Source organism: Atractosteus spatula, chromosome 8, assembly GCF_055471065.1.
Source record: "Atractosteus spatula isolate fAtrSpa1 chromosome 8, fAtrSpa1.hap1, whole genome shotgun sequence".
In the NCBI taxonomy this organism is placed as follows: domain Eukaryota; kingdom Metazoa; phylum Chordata; class Actinopteri; order Semionotiformes; family Lepisosteidae; genus Atractosteus; species Atractosteus spatula.
Genome location: NC_142713.1, coordinates 57370713 through 57393284, shown reverse-complemented (window position 1 = coordinate 57393284; position 22572 = coordinate 57370713). Strand labels below are relative to the sequence as shown.

General features: G+C 40.7%; 1 protein-coding gene across 2 annotated transcripts in view; it reads right to left on the bottom strand.

Annotated features, from left to right (window-relative positions):
- rassf8b (Ras association domain family member 8b) overlaps positions 1 to 22572 on the bottom strand; it is a 63770-nt gene that overhangs the window by 14442 nt on the left and 26756 nt on the right. For both annotated transcript variants that reach the window (XM_088923744.1, XM_088923745.1), the window contains exon 2: positions 242 to 448. In XM_088923744.1, coding sequence (XP_088779870.1) covers positions 242 to 344 — 103 coding nt within the window. In that variant the 5' untranslated portion in view covers positions 345 to 448. The remainder of the gene's footprint in view (positions 1 to 241; positions 449 to 22572) is intronic.

The window sequence follows — 22572 nt, the reverse complement described above, 5'->3', positions numbered from 1 at the left end:
GTTTCAAAGGAAAGCCAAAGCAGAGAACGTCAGCTACAGATAAAAACGGGTTTGAACTTTGTTCCGACGACAGTAAGGCCACGTCTTCCAGAAATTAAACTAACGGATATCCAGGACTTCAGCTGGGTATAGTAACATGGCTTGTCTTTCGGAAAAGAGTCCTCTTAACACGCAGAACGGTGTGGAAGGTTGGACCACTCTTCTGGCTGTATACAGTACATCCGACTGCATTCACTCTTACCTATCGCTTGGGCGAGTGCGATCACCACCTCCTGGCAGGTCGTGGCTTCTGTGACTCCGCAAACAATTCTCTGAACCCCGTCCACCCAGACCTTCAGCTCCATGATGCACCATCAGACGAGCGAGGGGCCGAAAACTGCAGCCTTCCAGGAGCTCGCGTCATGCCTCCATGCCAGGAGCGGGTGGGAGCAGTCGTTTCAACACCACCCTGAAATCAAAGACGAGCGGGAGCAAGGATCAGTTCAAAATGTTCAATACAAATCCATTTAAAAAAAACCCCAACAAATTCAATTTCAAAATCACAAGACGAGGCTGAGGGTCCTATCCTATGAAACAGGCAGGACTTCCAGTTACACGGCTGGCGGGAGGGAGACCGCTTGCGAGAGAGGGGTCGGCTTAAACTATTAGCACGCCCTGTTCTGTCCTACTTGACACCGTAATGATCCCACCTTCAAATATACAATGTGAGCTTTTCATTTACCGAGATTAATTTTTCAGTACGTGTCACAGTACATTACCAAAAACAGAGATAACCTCTCGCAAATACAGGCAAAATTCATTAAAAATCCTGCTGCTGCAAGCAGAGAGATATCCGTAATATGAAGCCAAAGAAGCTCCTACAATCATTTATTATTATTAATAACAGCAACAAGGCTGAAGAAGCAGTTGTTTGTAACTCCACTAACACAATTCTAACGTCACGTCATTTTAAAGTCAAGACACAGAGAAGAGGAATTGGATATCATGAGCAAAAAAAGATTTTCCTGACTACTTTTCTCAATAGGTTTTGTAATAAAATGTTGTAGAAAGTAATAATACATATGAACCAATCTGAAGCATAGAAAGAGGTTTTCTAAGATACATCTGGATAGCATTCTTTCTAATGTTTAAATTATTTATTGAGAAAGGTTTGAAGTACAAGGTACAATATTTTTCAGATTCAATCAAGCTGTGATATCCCCCATGATACACAGAGTACCTTGTCCAGCATCAGTGTGCTTACAGAGACAAGAGATGACTGTAATTGCTCTAAACTGGATAACAAATAAATCATGTAATGTCTGGCGTATCCTTTGTTTTTGTAAAACATTAAACACAGTTACAACATGAGCAATGGTTCTCGACAGACTGAAAATACAAATTCAATACAGGATTGAATTTAAATTCAAGTAATTTCTAAATTTGATTTAATGTCATCTGCACACTACCACATACCTGCCAATTAGGAGAGAAGCCAAATTGTAAGTTATAAGTTTATAACAGTATATTACAGGATAATTTCTTGTGCATAAAAATTAAGTCGGCTTAATGATTTAAGACTACAGTGACAACGATAATCAATTTCATCAGTTTCCCTACAGGATTAATAAAGTCTTATCTATCTATAACTAATGTGATATAATAATTTTTGGAACTCTAAATAGACGCAACACAATAGAAAAATAAAATAACTTCCAATCCCACATAAGGCCCTCATGGTGATACTTTTGTTCTTTTTTGTTTTGCAAATAAACACAGTAAAAAAAGGTAAAAAACCCTCAGCCTAGCCTGTAACAAGGTGTATTTATCATTTGTAAAAGAGCGCAATGCAGACCGAAACCTATTAACCTTTCAGAATGAGGTAAATCATTCACTATTGGCGGGACTGTGGAAACCAATTAAAAGGGGGCATGAGCTCACAAAATAATTGACCCCAGTCTCAATCGAGGACCTTGCCTTGTTTACTGAACACTCTGAAGTAACCGGTCTGTGCCAAATGCCAAGCACATCCATAAGGAATTTCATTAGCACAGATCTTGCTGACTGGGGCGCAGTTCTGCTCCATCAACAAAACAAGTCCCCACCATCTTTCAAATGTCAACAAACACCACTAAGCACTTTCGTACTGTACTTGTAAGGTTAGATTCAAATGAGAGAACTACTGCTGTTCTCACTTCTGCTTTTATTATGAAAACCACTATTTCCAGATGAAAGGCAAGATGTATACTGCATATAACTGTTACTCTTCCTGTGTTCTGTGCATTGCGAATCTTAATCCCTGGTCTTCATTTTACTTATTTCATTACCGGGTCATGTCTTTAACCCTCCCTTTCAAGTATCTTGGCCAGAGAAAACAACTGCTCACTCCATCCAAACCAAAGTTTGGAGAAATGTGTTGGAGGTATCCAGCCCTGGTCTCAGAGCCACAGCACAACAAATAATACATTTCTGAGCACTTGGAACAAGTTACTGTTGACCAAATCCTTAAATGAATCAGTTCAGAGATCATTTGAAATGAAAATGCCAACTCACTCTAGATCTCCACAACAGTTGGCTATTCCTGACTAAACAGAACCAATAACCTTAACAAGACTCACAGATTCCCTGTCTTGATAAGCCCAACTAGACTGCAGTTTTCCACAGCCAGGGTTGCCCAACTCTGCAAGATACCAATAGCTGCCACATTTTTCACATTCTTCTTTCAATAGCTTACAGTCTACGTTTTCATAATCAATGCTTGACTAAGTCTCTGCCCGATTTGGTTTCAGGTGAAAAAACAGCTTGTTGCATAATAACATCAATGACTGGTGCCCACAGAGAAAGAAGCTCTTTACAGTAGCCAGTCACACCCAGGCAAGTCTTTTTTGGGGGGTGTGAAGAAATTGGAGCACCTGGTGCGAACCCATGCAAGTAAGATGCCAAAGGCCCTGAATCACAACCATACCCCCAGAGCTAATGACAGGAAAGTGTTCGACTAAGTATTATTCCAGCAGAACTGAACCAAAATAGCCCTTTTTAAATGCAACACACAAAATAAAAAGAGGTGTTAGGCTCAGCGAACTGAAATAACAGTGCCCACATCGTTTCAATTACAGTGCCAAAGAACCTAGACAGTGATTTACGCGATTACTCTACGTGCTAAAATGTGGGCTGCTATTTTTAGTTAAGAAGAAACAAACGGCCAGGGGGAGGTGTGAGGACTTGGGCATGTCAGGAGTATTCCACCAGCTGAGGGGAGACCTTATCACACTGACACCGCGCCCCAGCATCCAAATCCACTTCCCAAACCCCCCAGCCTACATGCCTATAGACGCATACAGTATATAAACACTGAGATACTGCAGAGTAAAGGGGGCACACCTTCACGGTCTTTGATTGACCTCAATTCTAACAGCAGAATAAAGAGCAGGTAAAAAATATGAGAGGGTCTGACAGCTCATCTGGGCATCCATCACGGCTTCAGCGCTCCAGCAATTAACGTCAGGCACAGGTCTGTTGCCATTCCCGCAGAATTCCAATCACACTGTTCACGGAGGATGAATATATATATATATTTATAACCCGGTTTGATCTGGAATGAGGATAATTAATAGAATGGGTATTTCACAGAGCATTTAGCTGGTTACTCCAGATAAGGCTCTTGTCAAGAAAAAAAAGGCTATTGATTCCCATGCTTTGTGTTATGGTGTGGGAATATTTATTCCTTTTTTATGCCTTTTTTCGTCATGAATGTTTTTGGTTGATTACCAGAATTTCCCACATCTAATATACAGTATGACAGTATTGTGTCTCAACTGAGACAGTAATATAACAGCAACATTCCAATACAGAAAATACTAAAAATAACCTCATATCTAGCATATATACTCTGAAACAGCTGCCTTGATGTCTGGTATTCATGTGGAGTGAATGGAATGGAGTCCACAAGATCCATCCACTTCCCTCTGCTGCTCGCTGGGCGACTTGACAAGACTCCTGCATATTGGCAACCCACTGAAGCTCCAGAAAGGGAGACACTTCACAATTGACACCGGCAACAACACCTGAAGAAGGAGCTGAAAGGAACCCTAATTTGTTCATTTTACAACAGCTGCAGGAGCTTCACCATCACATGCAAGCACTCACACTCATGTCCCAACAGTACGGTTTTGGCCCGGCCAGGTCACGGTCGCAAACCAGGACCCAGCTAATCAGATCCTTTGTGTGCAATGAAAGACTATGACACAGTTTCTCATGTATCCCTGGCTCTGTACTATTCAAACAGAATTTACCAAAGGTTATGCCACACCACAATAAAATCCCCATCATTCCTGAGTCAGCAATCCTCTGACGTTTAGCAATATTCCCTTCTTCCTGAGCTACCTTCTTTCTTTGAGATCCATCCAGCAACAGGTATAAATATGAAAGTATAAATAATAATCCAAAAAGAGAATTTCAGAATTCCTCCAGATATTCTGGTTTCCTGCAACAGTCTAAAGACATACTGGTAGGCTAATTGGCGTCTGGGAAAATTGGCCCAAAATTGGCATCTGGGAAAATTGGCCCCGTGTGTTTGTGTCTGCGTCTCTCCTGTGATAGACTGGTGTCCCATCCAGGGAGTATCCTGCCTTGTGCCTGTTGCTTGCAGGGATAGGCTCTGGCTCCCCTACAAACCTGTATCGGGTGAAGCAGTTAGAAAATGGGTGGATAGAAATGCAGAGTGTTGGTGATGTGCACAAGAAATGAAGCACAATTTACAGTATGTCAATTAAGTGTACTGGGATGTGAAATCCAGGAAAAATCAGGCTACTTGTGCAAGTGGTATTGTTGGGCACACAGGTGGCCGCCTTCCCTCTGAACCAGATGCTCTAAAACCAGATGTTTCGCAGCGCTCCCCGAGATCTCGGAGCCTTGACAAATGACAAGCCGTGCTCCAAGTGCAGGTTGACAGAGGAGCCTCAGGAGTCTTCGGGAACGCTGGTGAGGCTTAATGAGAGACAAGGAAGCAATAATTCAGGTTGACTGAAAAATGGAGATGTATGAAATAATGCCAGCCGTAAAAAGGCTGCCTATATGCAGCAGAGAGACTGGCTTGAAAGCAGTTGTCTGAAACAATATTAAGCTGCTATTACAAATAGCAGCACTGTGAGGCAGCAATGCTAACCACTGCGGCACCGAGCTACCCTCCCATGTTAGAGTACTTTTCAAAAGAGCAGGGTTATTAACCATGCTGTCTTGGCTAATTTCCTCTCTGCAATTAGGCAACTTGGCCTAATTACATTTCCCGCTGAATTCAACAGGTCAACTGGTTTCTCCCTTCTCCCTGTGACTGGCTGTGTAGTGTGGCCACTGGCAGTAGGGCTGCCACAGTTCACCCTGATGGGTGCTGCACCGACTCCAACAGGAGAATCACAAGTTTAAATCCCGGGTGCGGTTCTGCTGCTGCACTCTTCAGCAAGTCATTGCACTCATTTTGCTCTGCCTCTCTACAAATGAGAATTTGCCCCGTCAACTGACTTTGAAAAAGAGGAATAAAAATAAAATCTAGATATGCAAGCAGCAATCCATCTTAACATAATACTCAGCACATCTCAGCCTTCCTGTCACAAGAAAAGTTAACACTGTGACAGCAGTTTCATTAGTTAAACCCTGGTATCTTTATTATAGCTGTCTACAATAGCATGTCACTCTGGGTGACCCGACACTCGTCAAGCCTTATTCCTTCTGTCATTGCAGCCAGTTATATCTGTTTCCTGAATGCACATTTATTACTAAATTCAAATTTCCAGAACATTTACATACTTTCGAGGGCTTCTGCCTTCATTAAAACCTGCTCCTATTCCAAATTGTTTAAAAGCAAACTTCTTTTCTTTGCTTCAGCCATGCCAAGTCTCGAAGATGGGGGTATCTCGGTATAAAACAAGTCTCAATCGAATGGCACCCATTTCGATGCAAAACACGACTGTTGCTGCTCAAATTGGATAAAGAAACGTGGGAAAGCAAAAGAGTCTGTCAGGTAATAATTCCTCACATGGAAATGGAAATGAACAATCACACATAAAACACTGAGATGGTTCCAGCTGCCTGTGTGAGGGTGCTCTCCTTCTCGTACTCAGTCCCCATCTCTCACGGCACTAAATCTGTTCCCGGTTCTTTTATTATCCTCTGTTGCCAGGGGACGCTGCATCAATAGCATTTAAATAGGATGCTTTCGGCTGCACGAGTAAGCACCTCGAAAACCATGTTTTGCGTCTCATGGCTCAATCTTTCCCAAGCCCAGGCAGATAACAGAAGGCAATTGCTTTTATGGCCACTCAGCAAGAGTAGGAGATGCTGTGTGGCATGCATCCTCATCCTTGTGCAGCTCTTACTTGGTGATCTGTAACTTTATCCAAAGCATCAAACTTGCCGATACAAGCAAAAAAAAAAAACAACAACTGGGAAATCGAGACCAATGAGCAAATGGCCAACCGCATGAGCGAATAATTTCAGACAGATCCAGTCACCTTAAGGTTTACATGCACTGCAATCACAGGTCAAGAAGGTAAAACAAGAAAGATGCCTTAGGTGGTTCTGCATAAAATTCAATACATTGAGCCGCATTACATGAACCAGTTTTCAAAACTTTTCTGGGATTTCTTTAAACTTGCAGCAAAGGTCTGTTCTTTGCAGTAACGCATACAGTATATGGTCATTTGAGCCGTTCTGCAACACGTAGCCTTGTGTAGAATTATTCCATCAGTGGAGGGGTTTGCTTTTCTAGCTATTGTTTTACAATTAATGTACACAGTCATGAAAAAAAAAGACAGGCAGGCTTTGTAATATTGATCAGGACAAAGCATTTGGAAACAAAAAAGAAGCTTACTGTATCTGGGAAAACTTCTATTAAAACTTTAAATTTCTAATGGAATTTTGTTTTCAAGCAGAACAGTTTTGCAAAGATTATTGATCAGCCAGCAGATGTTTTCATTGGTTTTAACAATGTATAACAAAACTAGAACACTTTCTTGCTATACAAACATTGTATCACTGATTTGTGTGAATAACAATACAGAAGGAAATATTTTATTCCCTATATTTCATGACCAAGGACAAAGATACAAGAAGGAAAACATTAAAAATACTTGGAGATTGACCTTTCAGTTGGCCTTCTTAAAAGTACTGTATCTGACTTCACCAGTCCTGTGATACAGAGTACTTAACCCACTTAAAGAAGAACAAACTTCACTGTAATGGCTATTGTTACAACTGAAAAGGAATTGCTCTCTGCTTATCTCCCTTCCCTTTAGGTTAAAAACACAACATTGCTTTCACAGTATCTGGGCAACCATTACTTACTGTTCAACAAGTAGGGAGCTGCGTCAGCATGTATAGGCTGCAAAGAAACAAGTAAAAGTTTATTCCATGCTGAAAAGAGAAGAAAGGAAACGTTTCGGTGTCAACACCCCCTGAAGAAGGCTCCATAGCCAAAACATTGTACTTCCTTTTTCCAGCATGGAATAATCCTTTACTGTTCCCAAAAGCACACATTGCCTTCAACATTAGTGACTACTATGTACTGTATAACAACTGATGGAACCAATAAAGGTTTTGTACACTGATGAAGAAAAGACAGGAGAACTCATGTCAACAGCTTAACCGGGTGCTTGATGGAGGTAAGGAATAACCCAAGGAAAAACTTGAGATCTTACAAATACATACAAGTCTCTGCAGAATGCAGATTTATTTGCACATTCACAGCTGCAATTCACACTGATAAAAACTATTTGCTTGGGGGAATAACTGTCATTTACCTACTTAAAAAATGTATTTCATAGTTTAAGATATCTGGAAAATATCCTCAGGCCTGCCTGCCCATAACTAGTTGCACCCAATTTCATCCTGTGTTTTTCAATGGCCAAAAATGTCACTATTTCAAGATCAAACTCATTACGAGTTCCAATGTACAGTACAGTATTTTACAACTCTAGACAAATGTAATGTTGCATTTAACTTGTAAACATATATAATGTGAATAGAGGGAAGAAATACTTTTTTTTTTATCAGACAGCCAACCACATTAGAACTTTGATGCAAATTTAAGAAAAATACTCATAAAACTGCCCATAAAGTGTTCACCAAATTATACTGTCCTATTTGCAAAGTTTACAGTTAAACTCTGTATAATATATTTATGATAAAAAAACCATTTTCTTCACATTTATAAGCAGATGTTTAAATATACAGTATAAGAGTTCCTGCATGAGGGTGACGTCTTGGCCATTCCAGCGAATAATCTTTTCCAATCATCCATCCATCCACTTCCTAACCACGTCATCCAATTCAGAAGCAGCAGAACCATCCTGGCAAGCAATGGGCGCGAGGCAGGGTACACCCTGGATGGGGTACCAGTCCAACACAGGGCTCACACCAACACAGACCCTCCAACTCTCACAACGGGGCCCGTTTCCCCAGAAGGCACTTAACCTACCGGTACGTCTTTTAGATTGTGGGAGGAATCTGGAGCTCCCAGTGGAAACTCACGCAAACACGGAGCAAACATACAAACTCCACACAGACAACCCCCAGGAACTGACCCCAGGCCTCCAGCGCTGCCAGGCAGCCATGCCGACTAACGTGCCACCACGCCACCCCCTTTTCCATCATTTTGTATGAAAAAAATATCGCCAATGCAAATTTTCTTCAAGTTAAAATAGGGAAAAATAGATCAATTCACAACTTAAAAAATAGAAACAGGAATAGCAAAGGGCAACAAAACTTGAAGAAGTTAAGAACCTTAACAAGACTGGGATTTGTAATGACTCAAGAGATATATTGTCATTTTAGTTAATTGAAGGTGAAGAGGTCAGGCTGATATTTCAGCATACAGTACCTCAGTCCCTGTAGTGTTTCTGAGAATTACTGTACACTGTATCCATATGTGAAGTTCACTATGTGGGCTCCACAATGCTGCTCTGATAGCTGGCAATACAATACTGTGCAGTAGAATCCTAAACAAACAGGCGATTGATCAACTGTCACACACAATAGCAGCTGTACACTGTAAAAACACATGACAGTGAGAAACAGACGGAGGAAACCTGCAGGAAAAAGATCCGATTCTGGCTTTACTCCGGCTCAAACTCTACAGTATACATACCTCAAGCTTTCAGTCCATTTATTCCATATCCCAGCCCAGACACAAACCACGTTGCCTCAATATCAGAAGAGCAAAAATCACAGCTGTGCACAGGGGGACTTCAAAAGCAATCTCAAACCCAGCGTGAGCACTGCGGTTTTCATTTTCTGAACTTTAAGCTCTCAAACCTATGATATTTTTATATCTCAACACCCCCATGTCGCATTTTAATTTAATAAGTAAATTATAATTTAATAAATATAACAAAGAATAAATGGATTTCCTGGTTCCGAGTCATACAGATCAATCCTCTGTGTTTGATAATAGTCACATGTATCTAACGTTTGCCATAACTCCTCTTAAGAAAGACGAGTTATATCGCAGACATGACGACTTTTCTACGTAGTGTAACTCACATGATTGCATGCTACAATGGCTTTTGTGGTTTCCTAGTAAATATGAGTGTAAAATGACTACCTAGATAGTGGATAGCGTCATGAGGTATAATATTTAAAACGGAGACTGTAAAGAAGTATTTAGACAAAGAATACTTAATAGCTTTTCTTACACTTAGGTTTTTCTGTTAACATGAGGCAGTGAAAAGTATTTGTTGAATTTCCACGGCATATCTGGAACACACACCCCCATCAGTCACATTATGAAACAAACAAATGAACTCCAGTGTCAATGGGGGGAAGATTGGCTGATCACATAATACAAATGGGAGAACCGGAGATTAGTCGTACATCGAAGGGGCCGATAAAGGCTTTCCTAAGGTTACCTTATCTAAATCAGCCTTCCTGAGGTTCTGTTATCTTGACTGCAAGTTATCTAAAGCTATTAAGTGACAGGACTCCAGCCTATGTCCTGACAAAGTAAATCAGACAAGGCTCAGCTTTGCCACCTTCCATATGTGTAAATGTAGCAGCTTCTCAGTCCAAGTTCCTACTGAGTAAAGCCATGAGGATTAAAATAGTTTTCTAACACCCTTTTCACCGCTGTGACATTAAAACAATACAAAAAAAAACCCAATACACTGAAATCAACCTTGGCTTTCCTTGTGCTCAAAAGTTACAAAAATCGCACCTATCACCACCACCCCAGGCAACCTGTTTCTCTTGCCATACAACCTCAGTAAGGACAAAGGGAAAGGCATCCCTCTGAAATGCTGTTTTGTGTCTTGAGCTGATAAAAAAAAAAGCTTGAAGAGGTGAATTTAAAGACACTTAGAACAAGCATCACAAGTGCTCCAAGAGGTAAGCAGTCGTCACAGAGCACAAGGCAACCAAACACACAGCTCAGACAGGCTGGAGTCGGACTGCTGTCGAGTTACGCCATCAGCTGCTGTCAAAGCAGAAGGGTTTAACGCTGTAAAACTGTAATCATTAAAAATCTGTGGTTCCTTTCGTCATCGCTGTAGAAATACCGCATATACCCTGGAGAAAGAAAAGATGACCGTGGAGTTTGTTCTTAAAAATAGTTGTCATATCAACATTAACAATTTCTCTAAAGTTCTGCGCAAAACCCTCATTAATGGTGATTAATTTTCTAGGACTTCTATAAAAGGCAAAACATTAGAACACCGTGTTGTTGGTTAGCAACCAAACACACCGCCTTATTTCTCAGCTCAGCTGGGTGTATCAGTTTCATGCTGAAGAAGAATGTTGTAGAACTTCCCTTTCAAATTCCACAGTAGAAAAACTTCCATCTGAATGATCCCGCGTGTTGACCGCCCTACTTTCTAAACTTCTTTTCAACTTTTCCCCAAATATGCTGCTGATAACAGTACGTGACTCGTGTTATTTTCATCAATTACACAAGAGAATCTGAGCCAACAAGATGCGCTGTGAAATCCTGTTTTGCTCCAGCTGGGGGGGGGGTTAGAAATCATGTACTGAGCACAGCGACGTGAGACCGGGGTCTCGGCTCTTACCGCGGCGCTTGTCTGATCCAGCGCAGGCGCTCGTGGGAGTTCTGGCAAGGGGCTCCTGCTGCAGCGCGTTCCCCTTCTCCTCCCTCACTCAGCAGCTGGCGGGTTCAGCCGCGCTGATGGACGTCACCCGTGTTTTTCTTAAATGTTCTCTATCAAGCGGGATTTGGAGTCAGCCCTGCTGCTGAAACCGAGCCGGCCTCCGCTGTCTGGGGTCTGGGCGCAGCTTCTCCCACCCCTCGGAGCCCGTCATGCCTCACCGTGATCTCTCCTTCATGCTGCGCTGAATACATGGGGCCAGCGCTGACAGACTCAGCCCGTTTTGAGAAAGTGGTGTGTGCGTGTGTGCGTGTGTGCGAGCGAGCGGGACAATTATACCTGCCACTGTTTGCAGAATCTTTTTCTTTAGTACAATGAGTAGGTATAACACTGCAGAGGAGACTGGCCAACCTAAAGAAAATAAAGTATTCTGGTTCTAATTAAAAGCTTACAGTACTGGATTGCAGCCCAATAATAACGGCCTCTCTTGCAAGTGTTTGTTTTGTAGAGTCCGAATATGCCTTTTCAAACACTTCTCAGGCAGCTAACCACCTTGCACAAGTGTTCTATTAAATCTGCATCCATTTTCCAAACGTTTCTTCCCAATCCAGTGTTTCAGGGGAGCCAGAGCCAATCCTGGCAAGCAACAGGCTTAGTGAGGTACATGCCGGAATAGGTACACCCCAGACGGGACGCCAGTCCTCACAGGAAAGGCTCCATGAAATATGTCACATGCTGTGATTTACTGAAAAATTTCAGTGGGACTACTAAAACCAAATCTTAGCCTTTCGAAAAAGCAGGAGAAGAATTTTCTTTTTTATCTTCAAATCCACCTAACGGCAATGTGCCTGAGTGTATCTTGAAGACAAACAGGTTTTCCAGTAATGTGCTTTCAGACTGAAAGAGCATGCAAACCACAATGGTTTCATCTGAAGATCTGCAGCTCTTCAACTCTAGATTGTATTTGCTTAAAAAGGCGCACCCAAAGTAAGAATGTAGTTTCTCCACCTGCACAGTTTAACATAAATCATTACTGTTTCTGGTATTTAGATTTTACCCAGTTGCTATTTCACCTCTCATATTTACAAAAAAAGTTATTTTAAGCTTTTTATTGTTCCTTCCACGCTGATGCAGAAAGGAACATTACTCGAATAAAGATACATTTTAGCATACTGATTTTTTGTATAAGAACAACTGCCTAATTGACATTCTACAAGAGGAATGGGACCGAATCCCTTAAGACGTGTTACAGATGTGCAGCTTGCACTGCTTACAAGTATAGCTACACGAATCTCGTGACATTCACAGGAGACCCCGTTCATCACAGATGTTAATCAGCATAATGAATTTAGCCATTTCATGTCTTTACAAGAAAATGTCAGTGCACATTCTACAAAAGAGACAGCAATTTCCTGATGATATCTTTGTGAATTTGTTGCAGCTATAAGTGATACATTTCTTCTGATGCTCATAATACATGTCCACATTACACAATGAGGGAATATGCACAAAATTATATCCTGGAGCCAAATCTTTGAACACAGTTTATATAAGTACTGTGCTCTATGCATCCAGGGCACTGGCAAAAAAAGTGGCTTTTTTAAGGACAGATGCTGAAAAACATAACAAATGACCTCTTTCATTAGCTTGTTAATACAGGAAGGACAGGGCTAAAGGGTAGGTTGGGCAGCCCTTTAAGCTTCCTCTGAGAAGTGCATGGGGTGACTCCTGAGCTAGGACAGCTTGCTGGTGCTCGCCTGTGCTTTACTGTAAATGTGCAACAAAATTCAAACAACACAGGAGTGGCATATTAAATGTTGCAAAGCCACAGAAGGTTTTCTGGAGATCAAGTTAATGTGAAATATTTAAGTAAAAACCAAAAATAAAACAACTGGAAGCACTAAAGGAAATGTAATGTAAATTTGCAATATTTAATACTGATTTTTTTACATGTAGGAAAACTTGCCTTTCTGATATACAAAAGTCACAAGATCACCAAACTGAGAACTAACTATATTTCATTTAAGGTTATTCCGCCAAATATGAAACCTGTAAGTTAAACAGATGCAAACTACAAAATTAACATTCTGTATGATGGTCTTCAAAACTTGCGTGTTGATTAATTAAGAATGCATTTGTCAAATGCAGCAGCAAGTCTTTCTACATCATGCAGGTATAATGCTGGGATCAGGAGACCAGAGTTCATTTTCACCAGACAGTTCCAATATTACGCTCTGCTTCCTAGTAAACTGAATATTCCGAAAACAAGGAATTGCCAGTCAGTTTTACGAGTGGGATTTATCTATACAAGACTTCTTGAGAAACCAGCTGTTCTCTGATAAGTGCACGACACGGGGCTTCTTCTAACATAGTACCATAACATTTACGTGCTATGTTTTGAAATATGGGGACTCTTTCCCTTTTGTTTAAGCAGACTTAAACTAGGCAAGTGTGTACCTGAACACAAGCAATGAAGGAGTGTGAAGTTTTGTTTTCTGATGCTGTACTCTGGAGCTTGTAAAGGTCAACCCACTGCTTCAGCCTACAAATACAGTGATCCTGGGTGATTCTGGATAACTACTGTAGGTGTCCCTCAGACTCACCCTACAGAAAATCCTAAATACTACAGCAGGCACCCATGACTCAAATCTGGCTGAGCTTGTCTATTAAGTCATACAGTAGGACTCTATGGCAATTCCTTCTCACGTGATTAAGCAATACCAGTAAACCACTATGTAAACTTCAAAATGGGCCTCCTACCAGGAAATGTTGAATTCCTTCCTATAAGACTTCAATAGCTAAATGGCATAAAGAACATACATCAATTTTTTAACCACTTCATCCAATTCTGCTTTCAGGATTGCTGGGGAGTTGCAGCGATACCATAAAAAGTGCTTATTCTTTTGTGCATATGACAAATACACCACTTAATTCTCATCATTTCCATCCATTTTCGAACTGCTTTATCCAATTCAGGCCACGGGGGAGCAGGAGACCATCCCGGCAAACAATTGGAGCAAGGATACACTCTGGATTGGAAGCCAGTCCATTGCGTGGCAGACAGAAACACGCACACACTCGTACTTATAATTATTATAATAATTGCTTACCACTGACAGTGCTTTTCTGGACAGTCCACTCAAAGCGCTTTACAGGTAATGGGACTCCCCTCCACCACCACCAGTGTGCAGCCCCACCTGGATGATATGACGGCAGCCATAGTGCGCCAGAACGCTCCCCACACACCAGCTCTCAGTGGGGAGGAGAGCAGAGTGATGAAGCCAGTTCATAGAGGGGGATTATTAGGAGGCCATGATTGGTAAGGGCCAATGGGAAATTTGGCCAGGACGCCGGGGTTACACCCCTACTCTTTACGAGAGACACCCTGGGATTTTTAATGACCACAGAGAGTCAGGACCTCGGTTTTACATCTCATCCGAAGGACGGCGCCTGTTTACAGTATAGTGTCCCCGTCACTATACTGGGGCATAAGGACCCACATGGACCGCAGGGTGAGCGCCCCCTGCTGGCCCCACTAACATCTCTTCCAGCAGCAACCTTGGTTTTTCCCAGGAGGTCTCCCATCCAGGTACTGACCAGGCTCACACCTGCTGGGCTTCAGTGGGTTGCCAGTTGTGAGTTGAAAAAATATGATTGATGTATCACAGAAAATATCTGCAATTACTATATCAAGAGCTGTTTTGCTGTCACAAATAAATAACCGTGATCTATAATTTCATAAGACACTTAAAAATATTGAAACTGCCATCAGTTTATAAGTTTAATTTAACTGGGACTTAAATACTATTTTTAGACTGTTGAGGTTGAAGCTTCATCCCAAAATACATCAATAAAGGCATTAAACTTGATTATAGATAAATATATTTTGAATATTTGAATGAATACCCTGTCGCCTGCAGTGCTGTGATTTGAAAAAGAACTAATTAATATCAAATCTGTAACCCAAAACAACCATCACACATTGAAATACGGATTGTTCGTGTTCCTTTCAGATACGCGTTTTATTTTAAGGCATGTAAAGTTATTTGTAACTGCCAAGTCAAAGAACAATCTATGCTGAGCCCATCTGTATTTTTCAAGACTAATGAATGAACTTTTTCCTTATCTTGATAAGCAGATCATTAATCTTGGCTTGTTTACACGTACAAAGGACATAGAAAAACTCACCACTGTGAGGAGATGCATCCTGCAATAAAATTAAATGAAATAAGAAATAAGGAAGCTCTTTTAATTGTATAAGATGTCTAAGAAAAAAGCTCATTACTCTAGTCGGTGTAGGGCTCCCTTTCCACTGGAGCACAATTACCATAAGACCCATGAAGAAAACAGACCTAACCTAAGTCTGGAAAATGCAGAAGGAAAATCTAGAATCTAACAAACTAGCACTTTCATTTTATGGATTTTAAAACCATTTTATGTACACTCCCATCAGTTTTAAACTAGCACTGCCATGGAGTGTCAAAGAAAAAGTACAACACAATACTTTAAAATGGAATCAGCTCATTAAATCAAACAACGCAGCTTAGGAACAAGGAAAAAACCACAGGTCTCATTGTGTTTTGTCATTGGGAAATCAACGAAATGACCAATCTCAACCTTCCCATCATCATATACCTCATACGTTAACAGTATGAATGCAACATAGTAAATTGAAAGCAGAGTTTCAGCCTCATTTAATTAACACAGGTGTGAAAGGATTTTGGGTCTCCTTTTAGAGCAAACTGAAACGTCTTTGAAAACCTCTCTTTTTATACAATGAAACCACACAAAAAAAACCCAAGGTCAAAATTTCTCAGAAATTAAACATTTTCATTTTTAAATAGTATGTTGAACATATTGCCTAGGGTTCTGAGCTTCTAAAACAGCTTAAGAAATACACTGTTACGAAATATAGTTAGCTCAGTACCTTCATATCAAAATAAACATGATGGCACTACTGTCCACTCTTGTGATTTTCACAAATGGTTGAATGTATGAAAACACAAATGCTGCTCTTCGGCAAACTTGAGTCAGCCTCCACATTCCCCACGTCGAGATGAAAATTCTTCAAAGACTCAACTTAATCGCCTTTTCACTTCTTCCTTTGTAAGAATATTTAACAGCATAGCCAAACAATGGGGCATTTAATAACCTTACTGCAAAAACAAGACGTGCAACTGGATTTGCTTTTCCCTTTTGACATTAAGTTGGATTATCGGAGCAAAGATACTCTTCAAGTCAGTATATATACCCTTTAACACTGTACAAACGGGAAATTAACAAACATTTAACTCGTACATTCAAATAGGAATATCAGTGAAGCACTTCTGCCGTGGCCGTATCAAGACGCATACAGCTGCTCTAGCTGAGATAACAGAATTAAAAGAACAACTGCCCGCAGCACAGATGTGTTTACTGTAAATCAATTCCAAATCTTGACATTACCGCTTAATGAGGGAGGCAAAGTCATGGGAGCACTGTGAACCCCGATCAATACAGGCAGCTGACTTGATTCAGCACAAATAACTCCACAGCCTAAAGATTCAATAGTTAATAGTCTGAAAAGAGCTCAAGTAATATAGTATTACAGAGTTTAATTAGTTTAGTACCTTATTATAGTATAGACTACTACAGAAGGTCACAAGAAAGGTCAATTTTTCTCTGAAATTCTAGGAGGCATTATTTCATTTTTTTTTAAAACATCGTGCAGCTGGAGGATTTATACAGAAGTCTAAGGGTGTTGAATTGTGTCCGATATCTCACTTTGCAGAGACATTCGGATAAAACTTAAAATCAAAAATATTAGCGAGATTGTGAATGGTCAGCCTCATTCGTGACTTTCTAAACAGACACCTATAAAAAATGGAATCACTTTAATAAGAGAAAAGTATGTACAAACACAGTATATGGTTTAATGCAAGGCTGAAGGAATATCCAGCCTGTATCTAGAATGCTCTAGAACACTTCTTAACACACTACAGTACTTCTCTTATTCTTGCTAGTGCTTCATTTTTAAAATTTGACCCTACAGGATATGTGTGCCCAGCTTGCTCTGCTGGTAGAGCATGAGACTCAATCTCAGGGCAGTGGGTTCATGTCCCACGTCGGGCACCAGATCCGCCATGTTGGAAGTTGGGCACAAGGCTAACAACCCTGTCCTGTAAAAAACTGTTACGGTAACAACAACAGGATGTAGCTGCCCCTAAGTGCTGGAAGGCATAACGGGCAAACGCCCATCATTCTACAGGATACGTAAAGTCTAGAGTGTGTCATTAGATTGCTGAAGGATGCTGAACAGGTTTATATTTACAGCAGTTAAATTAACCAGCACATCCCTTGCCACGGTTTGGTCAACATCCAGACTCGAACCGCAGTGAAAGGCCATGGACTGTTCTCGGAGAATATGGTCAAAAGCCTGTCTCTATAAACCCACTTCCCCTGTAATGTCTCAGACAGATTCTACACCAGGATGAAACTTCACCCCCACAGTCCTCACCCCTGCTGCTCTTCTGCATCAGACCACGAACAGAACTGGAGCATCTGCAATTTCTATACACAGAAATTACTCACTAGTTCAGAAATTCTTAAGAAACCACAGTTTTTATAAGAAATAAATCCAAGGAAGTAATGTTGTAATAGCCTTTAAAAAAAACGCATGTTGGATACATTTTATGTGAAATCAGAGATTCTGATCTTCCTTAATCTTGGGTTAAACTCCATTCTCATTGTCATTCAATGCCTAAGGACTCAGGGGACAAAACAATAGTGGTTTTTATATTTGCCTGGGATGTGTATGGCTCCAGAATAAATGTGATCAGCCTGGGTATCATATGCACTACACACTAAGTGACCCTAAGAACACTGCAAATTCTACTGTATATCATGATTCAAAGACCGATGCACAGTACTTTATATATGGGTACAGTAACAGTCAGAAAGACAAATGGCAACACAGAAAGTAGGTTTGATTAAACTCCATATCGGGAAAGCCATATCTTCCTGCTGTGTCCGTTGACTAATGCATAGCGAGAAATGCATGCACAGAGTACATACATGCTTTAGAGGGGATAGCTTCCCTTAAGCTGTTGGAAGAAATGACATGCCAGCTCATGTCTCATCACTTTACAGCACAACAGGCTGGCTTTATTCCTCAGAGTTTTTTTTAACTTGTCTGTTCACGGCTCAGTCGCACCTGAATTCTCCGTGCGTCTCCCCCCTGCCAGCCTCCTAGCACACACTCCCCGTATACTGCGCACAGCATCAGCTAGTGCCGCTTTTCTCTGTGGCAGCCGAGGACAGCATGTTAACCTTGGCGTTTACCAGCACGCCTCTGTGCCACATGCTGCCCCTGCCCGCTGCTGCTGCCCTTCATCTCTCCCTCCAGGTGTGGAAGCCAAGTCGTTTCGCTCAGCGAGGAGAGTAATATTTTCCACTCAGTGCCTTGCAAAAGCGATCAGACCCTTGCACACGTTTCACATTTTGTTGCTTTAACGATTGCAGTTATCTTTTTTTTTAGTTGTACACTACCTGCTCTACACATTCAAGAGCAACGGGAACACAGATGGAGCAGATGTACAGGCAGATCTCAAGAGGAAAACTTGCTTCAGAACTGAAACTGGGACAAAAATGTACCTTTTAGCAGGACAATTATCCAAAGCACATTGCCAAAGCTACATTGGAGTGGGTTAAGAATAAGTCCAGTGTCCCAGCCCTATGGAGAACCTGTGAAAAGACTTGTAACCTGCTGCCCATAAGCGATCTCCAAGCAGATCTGTTAAGAAGAAAGGGTAAAATCTGCACTAAGCTGAAGGTGGAAGAGCCTTAACCAAAATGACATGCAGCTGTAATTGCTACAGTACAAAGATGCTTCCACCAAATAATTCACACGTGGGTTGGACACTTTCACAACATTTCCTTTTTGTTTCTCTTTGGCTTTTGCTTCCAACTTACATTTACAGTAAAAGTATCTTAGCCTTAGAAATCTTCAGTTTAAGAATTTAGGTTTTGAATAAAATATTACATTTAAACAAATGTGTATGCAACATCTTGTAATTTAACCATAGGAAGAGTTTGAATCCTTTAGCAAGACACTGCATATATTAGCTCTGCAAGACTAATTTGATTTACTGTAATGTATTAATTTAGGTTTCAGATGCACAGATTAATTTAATAAAATACCACCAATTCAGTAATCAAAAAAAGACTGATAGAAAACAATTCTTTAATAAACTTTGGGGTTGTAGTTTCATATACAGCATGACCTAACACTGCCAGTACATTAGTGCTGATCAGCTCAAAGCTGTCTGTACAACTTCACAAAACAATTAATTTAGGGAATTAATGCTTAAAACTGAAGAACAGCTGTGAGACTCTCTACTAATTATCACCATCTCACAGTGGGAGAAAAATACAGTGGTGTGAAAAAGTGTTTGCCCCCTTCCTGATTTCTTATTTTTTTGCATGTTTGTCTCACTGAAATGTTTCAGATCATCAAACAAATTGAAATATTAGACAAAGATAACACAAGTAAACACAAAATGCAGTTTTTAAATGAAGGTTTTTATTATTAAGGGAAAAAAATAAATCCAAACCTACATGGCCCTGTGTGAAAAAGTGATTGCCCCCTAAACCTAATAACTGGTTGGGCCATCCTTAGCAGCAACAACTGCAATCAAGCGTTTGCGATAACTGGCAATGAGTCTTTTACAGCGCTGTGGAGGAATTTTGGCCCACTCATCTTTGCAGAATTGTTGTAACTCAGCCACATTGGAGGGTTTTCGAGCCTTAACCACTTTTTTAAGGTCATGCCACAACATCTCAATCGGATTCAGGTCAGGACTTTGACCAGGGCATTCCAAAGTCTTCATTTTGTTTTTCTTAAGCCATTCAGAGGTGGACTTGCTGGTGTGTTTTGGATCATTGTCCTGCTGCAGAACCCAAGTGCGCTTCAGCTTGAGGTCACGAACAGATGGCCGGACATTCTCCTTCAGGATTTTTTGGTAGACAGCAGAATTCATGGTTCCATTTACCACAGCAAGTCTTCCAGGTCCTGAAGCAGCAAAACAGCCCCAGACCATCACACTACCACCACCATATTTTACTGTTGGTATGATGTTCCTTTTCTGAAATGCTGTGTTACTTTTGCACCAGATGTAATGGGACACACACCTTCCAAAAAGTTCAACTTTTGTCTCGTCAGTCCACAGAGTATTTTCCCAAAAGTCTTGGGGATCATCAAGATGTTTTCTGGCAAAACTGAGACGAGCCTTTATGTTCTTTTTGCTCAGCAGTGGTTTTCGTCTTGGAACTCTGCCATGCAGGCCATTTTTGCCCAGTCTCTTTCTTATGGTGGAGTCATGAACACTGACCTTAACTGAGGCAAGTGAAGCCTGCAGTTCTTTGGATGTTGTTGTGGGTTTTTTTCTGACCTCCTGGATGAGTCGTCGCTGCGCTCTTGGGGTAATTTTGGTCGGCCGGCCACTCCTGGGAAGGTTCACCACTGTTCCATGTTTTCGCCATTTGTGGATAATGGCTCTCACTGTGGTTCGCTGGAGTCCCAAAGCTTTAGAAATGGCTTTATAACCTTTTCCAGACTGATAAATCTCAATTACTCTGTTTCTCATTTGTTCCTGAATTTGTTTGGATCACAGCATGATGTCTAGCTTTTGAGGATCTTTTGGTCTACTTCACTTTGTCAGGCAGGTCCTATTTAAGTGATTGCTTGATTGAGAACAGGTGTGGCAGTAATCAGGCCTGGGTGTGGCTAGAGAAATTGAACTCAGCTTTCCAAAGATGTGATAAACCACAGTTGATTTATGTTTTAACAGGGGGGTCAATCACTTTTTCACACAGGGCCATGTACTGTAGGTTTGGATTTTTTTTTCCCCTAAAAACCTTCATTTAAAAACTGAATTTTGTGTTTACTTGTGTTATCTTTGTCTAATATTTCAATTTGTTTGATGATCTGAAACATTTCAGTGTGACAAACATGCAAAAAAATAAGAAATCAGGAAGGGGGCAAACACTTTTTCACACCACTGTATATAAGAATTTGCTTTGCCAGACAATTTATGTATTCAGGTTATATATGCCGTTCCTAATCTGTCCAGCAAAAATGTTTCTATTCAAATACCACTGAATTACATAACTGGGACAGACTGACCGTTAATTCACAGGAACACCAATATATTCCCTTATCAGATAGCTACTTTCTCTCCTTTCAGTAAATTCAAACCAAGAAATGGAATGATGGTTTCATTAAGCTCTGCATGATGGAAAATGCTACAGTAAGGAATCAAAGAGAGGCAGTCTTTTTATGCATTTTCATCATGAATAGAAATTTGTCAAAAAGAAACCATTTTTATTTAATCATGATCAACAGGTTTGGGCATTAACACCTTTGGTTATTTGTCTCTTACACAGTGCATAAGGGCTCTACCGCAGTCGTCACACAAATCATCTGACAAGACAGGCTACAGCAAAGGAAAAGAGGTGGTGCTTGGGCATCATGATATGAAGCCAAAATGAAGTTGGGTGTGAGAATGTTAGAAACAAGCTTCAGTGTCCGAATAACATTTAGACAGAGGCTATAACAAAGGTGTTGCTTATTTATCAAAGTCAACACTACTGCCCTTTGTTTTTGCCCTTAAATACTCACTGTAAAAACTTTTCAGTGAGCGTTGATTTGACTTTATCTAGTCGATACTCCTTCAATAAGAAAGCCTTTAATCTTTAAATTGATCTATTGTTCTTCAGCTGCTGTAGGAAAGCACGGCCGTTCTTTACCTTCCTTTAATAGTCTAGGTCCCCTGCTGCAAACAAACAGATATGAATCTGTAGATTGATCCCGCAAATATCTTGTACACCATGTGAAGAACCTGATCTTTTCTTAAATATTTCCAAAGTGCAGTGCCCAGTGAGAACAGGACTCTTTTTATCCCCGGGAGTAAATGGAAATAAGGCTTCAGTGCCAGATTGCTCTGGTGAGCTGTGATGAAATTAAAACAAGGTTCACATCATGATAGAGCCATCCACTGGCATTTCAAATGTAAGACAGCAGATTCAGTGCTGAGACAAAGCACACTGTAACAGTTTCATTCAACCTGTCACAAAGACAACTGTTTTCAGAACTAATTCATGTCTTAACTAGGAGTGTGTCAATCAAAAACCAAGTAACTATGCCAGATAAATTTTATACCATGCATCCAAGCTTTTCTTCCTAAAATACATTTAAAACTGAAGGTCCATTACAAGCAGCCAAGTAATCTGATTATGGCACTCTGCAACTTTATCACTTCCATTAACGTGGTACACCAGTACAGCAAGCCCTGCAGAGCAGTTTATCTATGGTGAAATATGCACAGTACCCATTCCTCTGAAAGGAGTAGGTAGGACTGTTTTTATTCAATGGCTATGAACAGAACAATGATGTATATGTTGACATTAAAACAAAAACAAATTGTTCTATTGACAGCCACAAGCATGCCCTTCCTGCCGACATAAAGTG